Source organism: Apaloderma vittatum, unplaced genomic scaffold, assembly GCF_000703405.1.
Source record: "Apaloderma vittatum isolate BGI_N311 unplaced genomic scaffold, ASM70340v1 scaffold19963, whole genome shotgun sequence".
Classification (NCBI taxonomy): domain Eukaryota; kingdom Metazoa; phylum Chordata; class Aves; order Trogoniformes; family Trogonidae; genus Apaloderma; species Apaloderma vittatum.
This window is the reverse complement of record NW_009710050.1, coordinates 22737-31313: the sequence shown is the minus strand read 5'-3', so window position 1 is coordinate 31313 and position 8577 is coordinate 22737. Positions and strand designations below refer to the sequence as shown.

The window sequence follows — 8577 nt, the reverse complement described above, 5'->3', positions numbered from 1 at the left end:
CCACCCTTTGCTTCTTACATTCTGCAGAGGATATGGGAGGTACTACATGTGAAAGAAAAGAGAAGCTAAATTGTCATTCCGTTGTTCATTCTTTTATGTCTATGAAAAGGTTTTACATTTCATTGACAACCTTGTTGCATCAGTGATTTTTTCGTTTTTTTTTATTGTGACAGTTTCTCTTCCAAATGAACAGGAACAGCTAATAGACATTTAAAAGTTCTGCTGTAACTTTTAATGTTATTCAGACAGTATTCTGGTTAACTGGTATTTCAGTTTAACTTGAAATTTTAGTTTAGTGAGAAATTAATTAATTTCTAATAAGGGTCTAGAATGCTTCTTCTAGGCTAATTCCGCTTATTTTTCTCAGTTACCGTATTTCGAGGACTGTGAAATGTTTCAAGGCCCATCGTTTGTTAGAAATTTTTTTCCCATTATGTACTGGTTCTTTGAATATTCATTTGACGTTTTTTGTTCTCTGTTAAATATTCATTAAGACTTCTAATTTTTAAAATGGTGCCGAACTGAATCTATTGAATCATTACTGTGATGCGAGATCATTGTTGCTTGCATTTCTAAAGCAAGAGACTTTTTAACCAAATTGGCACAGGGAGAAATTCCTTGATCTAAGCAATAGATTAGGAATTAAAGCTTTTGCTTCGGTAATTCTGTGATTTGACTCTTAACTGCTTTTTGACTTCCCAGTGCAACTTGCTGTCTTATTATTGTCTGAGAACAATGTGTCAAGCCTGAAGACTGCTGAGGGCAAGCTATTGAACATTCATTCCCTTTAATACTCTCCAGAAAAAAGGGCTAGGTTTTGTAAAATGTTATTACCATGCAGAATTGAGACCTCTGTTAAAACACAAACCTTTCTCACCCACAGAAGCGCTGTGGGACAGAGCATGGGTGGCTGGTGAGAAGTGGTTTTCTGCTGGTTAGGAGCAGTTACAGGATGGGAAACACTAGGTAACCTGGGAAAGCCTTCACCATGTGTCTTCTGGGCATCTGATCTGCATAGGAATTAGCTGTAACTGCTATGTCTCAGATAAAGAAAGTTCAGACGGTGGATCTCAAGGTCAAGAATTACACTGAGCTGCGTTTGTGTACAGGGAAGCAGTAAGTTATGAATTTCACCATTTAGCAACCTTTCAAAGAGATTTTTCGTCATTTAACTTTCTATGACGATACACAAGTTGTGGTGCAAAGTAAATACCTGTGCTTCATGCTTAGCTCAGCCATAAAGCATAGGTATGGAATTTGTTAAACAATCCTCTTCCCTGTTTCGCTCCTTGCTCTTACTGCACTAATGGAACGTTCAAAGGAAGCAAGTTGGTGGCAGGTTTCTGTCAGAAGGCCAAGCTTTCAGCAGTCAGAGTCGTCAGCTCAGTGTCCTCTGTGGCCAGTGTTGTTACCTTTACCTTGTTGACACAGGTCTGGAGATAGAAATCGTGTGGGCAGGGATGAGAGGCTCGGTAGTTCATGCATGGGCAGATAGGTGTAGGGTGTAGAACCTACTTTTGCAGCCACTTCAGTTTCCAGAAGTCGTTAAAAAGTGATTGAGCTTCGAAGACAGTGAGCGATGATAGTCTCTTTCTTGGAGATACCCTCTAGCTATTACGAAGGAAACTTGACAGATCAATTTGTCATTCCTAAAAAATAAAAAGAGAGAAAAATGTTCTTAACATGTTTATTTTTAAATTGAGATTAAAATTTTATAAGCAGAGTTTTTGGCCATGTCAGCTGCTCGTATTCTTCAGGTGGGTTAGAGAGGTTGGGAACAGCTTCAGCAATCCCGTTGCTGCTTGTGGTGTCTTAGGGAGGTAAGAGTTCCTTTTGCTTTGTCTGGGTGCCTGGGCCTCCAGGTACAAAGAAAACAGTTTTTACAAACTAGCAAGTGAATGCACTATATCTATTGGCTTAATAATACGTTGACAAATTTTCAACTACACAGAACCAGAAAGGCACAGAGAACTACGTTTTCTCCATATTATCTGTAGGGCCTTGATAAACGCACGACAGCACTCCACGGGCTTTTCGTCACCTTTGGAAAGCAGTAGGCAGCTTAATTCCTTGAAGTTGCATATTCATGAAAACAGCAGTAGTTACCCTCAGCGTGAAGCTGTGTGAGCATATTTACATGCCGTTTATGCTCTTTTGATATAACTTGTATAAAAACACTGATTTAGCATTAAGCTTTTGTGTTAGCTATTTTCAAAAAATATTTATTTGCTTATAAAGACAAGATCGTTCAGTTTTCTAAGTGCTTACCATTTTAACTCTTAGATATCTCAAAATATGCAGCGAGGATGCGCAAAATAACCTCCTGGACTGCGATTAAACTTTGAAAAGCTCTGAACAAGATTCAGAAGCACAAGCCAGTGAAATTTAAAAAGGGTTTTCTTTGTCTGCCAAAGCGTCTCATCTTGCAGGTGCTTTGATAGCCCCAAGTGATTTTTAAAAAATATTTTTAACGTCTCAGTAGTTATTTTTAGGTGGTTTTAATCCAATCAGTACATAGTATCAAGGTCAATGTATTCTTCTTGATTTTTCCACTCTTCTTCCAGGTCATTGAATACAACCCATCTCAGTGCCTGGATTGGCTGGCTGTGCAAACACCTCGAAATAAACTTGCTCACAGCTGGGTGCTGCAAAACATGGAGAACTGGGTTGAACGTTTTCTTCTGGCACACAACTACCCTAGAGTGAGAACCTGTAAGTTAATTCAAATTGAAGAACATTATCTTTCTTCTGTAGCAACTTACCGTGCATGGGGCTTTCCTGTCACAAACAAAATACATGCTTTTGTGCTTGTCTTCTTCCTTTTCCTATTGTTCTAGAATTGCTGTATTTTAAAATATTAGTGCAACTGTGGGGCCTCATTAAGACATGCCACCTGGTTTTGAGGAAAATGATGTTTTAATTTTGTAACTTACATGCTAATAGATTCTTTATCTTCTGTGATTAATCTAAAAGATCCAGGAAAAACCCTAATTAGAGGAGGAGGTAGTCCAAGAGGTTCTCCATATTGTCCATCACATGGTTGTACTGTAGGTAGGAGTAGCACCCCTCACAGAGTAATCCTCAGCTGAGCCCTTTGAACTTATGCATCAAGGGGCAGCAGCCTGTGCTTCTCCCCAGCTCCAGGGTGTCCTGGCTCTCTAGATTGTTGTGCCAGGAATCAGGCTAGCAGATTGCCAGGTCCCATTTTCAACCTTTACTGTCTCTAATTTTTTTTTTTTTAATAAAGGACATTCCACAGGCACCACAGAACTCAAATGTGTTTTCTGTGGTTGAGGGAGCTGCAGAAGCTGGTGGTACGGCTTTGGCACAGGCTCCAGTTGTAAACATGTCTGAAGAGGTCGTGATGTCTTGATCGAGCAGGAGACAGTTTAGTCATGGAAGATGTCTGGTTTTGTATTTCTGTGTTGGGTACGTGGTGTTCCAACTAGAACCAAGTGGCAAACAGGAATACAGGGTGAAGAGCCCCAAGAGCAGATCTAAACAACTTTTTTAACATGTTTTGTGCTAGTCTTACCTGCTCTAATTCTTTTTCGTCTCTAGTGTGAACTGAATAATACCAGATTCTGTAAAATGCTTTGAAATCTGTAAAAGAAACATACAGTGTAATTTACCTTCTGTTTAAATGGCTGTTAAGCACGTGTGTCATTTTCAAAGGTGTAACAAGTCTGTTTTTGTTTGAAGCTGCAGCCTATCTCTTGGTGTCGCTTATTCCAAGCAATTCCTTCCGTCAGATGTTCCGATCGACCCGCTCTTTGCACATCCCCACACGCGATCTGCCTCTCAGTCCAGATACTACAGTAGTTCTTCATCAAGTCTACAATGTGCTGCTTGGCCTTCTTTCCCGAGCTAAGCTGTACGTTGATGCTGCTGTTCACGGCACCACAAAACTTGTGCCCTACTTCAGTTTCATGACGTACTGTTTGATCTCAAAAACCGAGAAACTCATGTTTTCTACTTACTTCATGGACTTATGGAACCTTTTCCAGCCTAAACTTTCTGAGCCGGCTATAGCCACCAACCACAACAAACAGGCTTTGCTGTCTTTTTGGTATAACGTGTGTGTGGACTGCCCGGAGAACGTACGCCTTATTGTACAGAATCCCGTGGTGACGAAGAACATTGCCTTCAATTACATCCTCGCGGACCATGACGATCAGGATGTGGTGCTCTTTAACCGTGGCATGCTGCCTGCCTACTACGGCATCCTGCGTCTCTGCTGCGAGCAGTCACCGGCGTTCACGAGGCAGTTGGCTTCTCACCAGAATATCCAGTGGGCCTTTAAGAATCTCACGCCGCATGCCAGTCAGTACCCAGGGGTGAGTAGATTGATACCGAAAAAATACTGTTTCATTGTTAGCATTTCCCCTCTTACCGAATGTCTCCTTCTGATGAAAAGGATGAAAAGACTTAACGTATCCAGTGGTGAAAGTGTGACGTTTTGATTTCCTCATATAAGCTGTTATTAATGCGTTTAGATCCGATTACCATACTTTGTGGGAGGATTGTTTCGGATTTTCTCTATGTTGTGTAGCAGTTGGACAGCAGATGGTTGTTTTTTTCCGGACGCAGACACCAGTGTTTCCACTGATCTTCAATATTTCGTACGCCCGGCTGGTCATAAGAAAGAGCGAGCAGCCTTTAGTGGTGGTCTGAGGAAAGCGTGCTGTGTTCTAACACGCTAAGTTGGAGGAGTCCCCAGCAGATTTCTTTTAAATAGGGCCAAGATTCCCCCTGTTGCACTCGGGATGACTTGGCATTTGTCCCTCTTGCGGAACGTTGGTGCGCTGGGAGACGTGCTGTCTCTGCAGCATTGTGACCCTTGCAGTACGGAGTAGGTATTAGTTAAAATAGTCGGTGAAAAACCCGAGTCTTTAAGAGACAGAGTAGGTGGTTTTGTATGATTACTCAGCAAATATTGTGTCAGGCTTTATGGATGTGCAAGGACAGAAAGAACACACAGATTTCCTTCACTGTGTAGAGGAGGGTGCGTAGAATCTTCTAGGCTGGGCTTCTGCCCAGGTCAGCTCACAGAGTAAATTTATATTCTGACCATCATGGGAGTAGTCCTGCTGCTTCCCTTGTTTGTGTCTCCCCTGGGAAGTCTCAGTTTGTCTCTCGAGGGACTTTGGTTACTCCACAGTGTTTAGTGTTTCCTGTGCATACGGGACTTCAGTGACTTCGAGCATAAGCGGCTTTTTGAATTCCATCACTTAGAATATAATCCTGCCACGAAAGCAAATACACTCCTCTCTACATTTGCCAATTTTTGTTCTCTGTGTTACTTGGTAGAAAGTAATGCAGAATAAGTAATGCAAATAAGATCTAAACTATAACACACCGAGACAGATTCCTCTAACCTCATGTTTTTGTGTGTTTTAGGCAGTAGAGGAGCTGTTTAACCTGATGCAACTGTTTGTAGCTCAGAGGCCAGACATGAGAGAGGAAGAGATAGAAGACATAAAGCAATTTAAGAAAACAACCATAAGCTGTTACCTGCGCTGCTTGGATGGACGGTCTTGTTGGACTACCTTAATAAGGTACGTTAGTGGTGAAGTTGTAGTGTAATGATCCAGTCCTGATTGAATAAGAAATATGTTTCACCGAATGTGAAGTACAATAAAAATCAGTGTTGTTATTTGGATAGTATTTTTGGAGAAGTTTGGGAGGTACTTTTATTCAGAAATAAGCGAGCAGAAAGTTACAATTATAACAAAGCGGTGTAAGCCAAGATGTGTATCTTTAGGGTTCAAAAGGAAACACTAGGGACAGAATGGTCATTCAAAAAAACCCTAAAACCTAAAATCAGTCAATGTTCTATTTCAGCATTTAAGCTGAAAATCTATATTCTCAGCCTACCAGAATTAGTCTAGATGGGCAAAGCAGTGACTTCAGCTGCTGTTGCTGACATCTGTTATTTTGGGGCAGAAATATTTTTTTTTAAGAAATTGTGCCTGTGGGACAGACTTTTATTGTATCTTCAAATGGTTTTCCATTCCTAGTCTTAGCAGTACCTCTGACACCGCTGCAGTATTTTCAGTGTAACTGTATGTTGCCTGGCTACGTAAGTCAGGTTTGGGGGTTTCAGATGCAGCTGTTGATGCACTGAAACACTCCTGGGGAAAGGAAATGTGTCCTGTGTTATGTCTGGTCATCTGTCAGTGAGCACCATCAGGGTGTCCCCAATGCTCGTGAGGAACTGTTATGCAGAGGGGGACCACTCATCAGCATGTTCCTTTATTTTCAGTTCAGCTGTAAGCATAAAATATTCTGATATATCTGTTTATACATTTTAAAGTCTGAACCAAACCTATTTAAATGTATCATTTGACAAGCATAAACTTCTGTCTTTTGACGTACATTATTTTCCTCAGTTTTTAGCATTTTTGTAGACATTTTTGGGGAAATATTTCTGTAAAGGTTGTTTATAAATTACTTCCAATAACATAAAGTTGGCATAAAGTTAGTTGACATCAAAGGCATTTTTAAATGAAGAAGTGGGGGGAAAAACAAGGAGATGAATTATGTTCTTGTGGTGTTTTTTTTGTTGTTTTGTGATTATTTTTCAAAATACCACTTGAGCATAACAATTTTAGGCATTTATATGAATTATGAAGAGGCTATATGTAATTTTCAGTGTTCTCAATGTTTGGATTTTTTTCCTAGTGCCTTCAGAATATTGTTAGAATCTGATGAAGACAGACTTCTTGTTGTGTTTAATAGAGGATTGATTCTCATGACAGAGGTAAATACTTTGTTGTTCTAATAATATCTTGCTTTCTCATCAAGTCATCCCTTCCTTCCCACCAATGTGTTTGCTTTAAGTTGTTTTAATACCATATGAAATATATGAAATCTGTTAAGAACTGTCACGCATGTAAAACCTGAAAGTCTTAAGGATCATAGAAAAAAGATTTACCAGGCATTTTGTATGTGTAAACACCAAGGTAGGAGGCTGAGTGAGTTGATTTGAGGCAATACAAATCTTAATAAAGAAGTTAGATCATAACCGTGATTTGGTGGAGTAACTATAAAAGGATGTTGCTTAAATAGGAAAGATAAGAAGTAAAAAGGTGATGTGTTGTCTTATATATCATATATATCATGAACTCTGAGGTTCATATTGGAGAGTACATTAGGCCTGCTGAAAAAGTTGCAACTAGTAAGAGGTGTCATGAGTAGTAAGAAATCTATCCTGGCTCTCTCCACATAGTTACTTCCCCTGTCGTCTTTAATAAGATTTTTTTAGTAGTGAAAAGAAGATGAGGAAAATGTTTGCCTGCTTCTCAAGACAGAGAGAGGCCTCCAACAGACTGTGCTGAGAGGAGTGAGTTTCTGCTTTCCTGCTGCTGTTCCCTTCATTGCAGATCAGCTGCGAGGGAGTGGCTGAGCACAGGCACACAACTATTGCTGGTTAAGAAGTGTTAAGGCAGCTGGTTAAAACACAAAAATAACTTGAAGGATACTCAGGTGCAATAGTGATTAATAGTTCAGAACACTTCTCTTGAGGCACTTCGGAGGCAATTCTCCCTGTCTTTCCTACCTATTGGGCTTTTGTTTGCAAGAAGGAGTGGTCTAAATACACAAACTGGATTTCTTTCTCATAAAACTAAATCTGAAATGCATTTCTGGAGCACATGTAGTTTATTCTCGTTGTAAATGGGTGCTTGGTCCATGAGACTAGACTGCAGTTAGTCCAACCTAGAGATTTTAAAAAAAGAAATAACTAACGCAATACTGAGAGGGTACGATTGGGATGTCAACCCCTCCTGTTCAACAGCGGTTTCACTCTGCAGAAAAAGAATCAAAATCAAGGCTGTCTGGATGTAAAATACGTAATAATAAAATGCAGTTCATTCCTGCCACACGTGGAGTGGTGTGTTTGGGTAGAGAGAATAAGCTGGTAAAACTCCACGGTGCCAGACAAGTGGCCGGGAGGTGGCTGTAGCTGTCCTCTAAGTGGGAGTTGGATTAGAGTCCTGCAGGTGTCAGCCTGCACAGCTGGAAGTTGTCAGGAGGACTTAAAGCAAACATCTGTCAAGGATATAAAGATATTTCGTCTGCCTAAAGGCAAGTGGATGGACTAGATGTTACTTTGTGGTTGATTCCGATCCCAGCTTTATATGGTTTATGTAGTAAAAATTCTCTCTCTTTTTTTTTTTTTTAATATCACGAGTTCATATTTTCTGGGGAAAAGTGTGATACAAAAAGCTGGAATTATAAAAAATTAGAGAAAATTAAAACACTGCAGTGCTGTTTAAAAATTCAGTTTTCAGGAGCTTGTTATAAATGTAAGCCTATTGATTATTATTCCGGAATATCTGTTTTCGCCTTTGTCTTGAAAACACTTACATTCAGTATACTGGGGCTAGAAAGTTACAACTGAGCTATAACTTAATTCTTACATGAAACTCGTAGAGTGTTTTGCGTGGTCACAAAACACTGCATCAAGGAGTCATCACATCCAGAAAAGTTTTCCACATGGCAGGTTTGGCTGTGTAGCTTTTATTTTTACTGTAATATAAAAATGGCACATCAAGATTTTGCATTATAGGGAAA

At 40.0% G+C, this 8577-nt stretch overlaps 1 protein-coding gene across 1 annotated transcript in view; it reads left to right on the top strand.

The window, feature by feature from the left end:
• The window catches only part of USP34 (ubiquitin specific peptidase 34), a gene marked incomplete at its 5' end in the record, with an annotated part of 85220 nt that overhangs the window by 67016 nt on the left and 9627 nt on the right, over positions 1-8577 (top strand). Inside the window, 5 exons of the mRNA XM_009867175.1 lie at positions 1-39; positions 2565-2712; positions 3703-4337; positions 5401-5558; positions 6685-6763. The exon at positions 1-39 is cut by the window's left edge and continues 75 nt beyond it. Coding sequence (XP_009865477.1) covers positions 1-39; positions 2565-2712; positions 3703-4337; positions 5401-5558; positions 6685-6763 — 1059 coding nt within the window. The remainder of the gene's footprint in view (positions 40-2564; positions 2713-3702; positions 4338-5400; positions 5559-6684; positions 6764-8577) is intronic.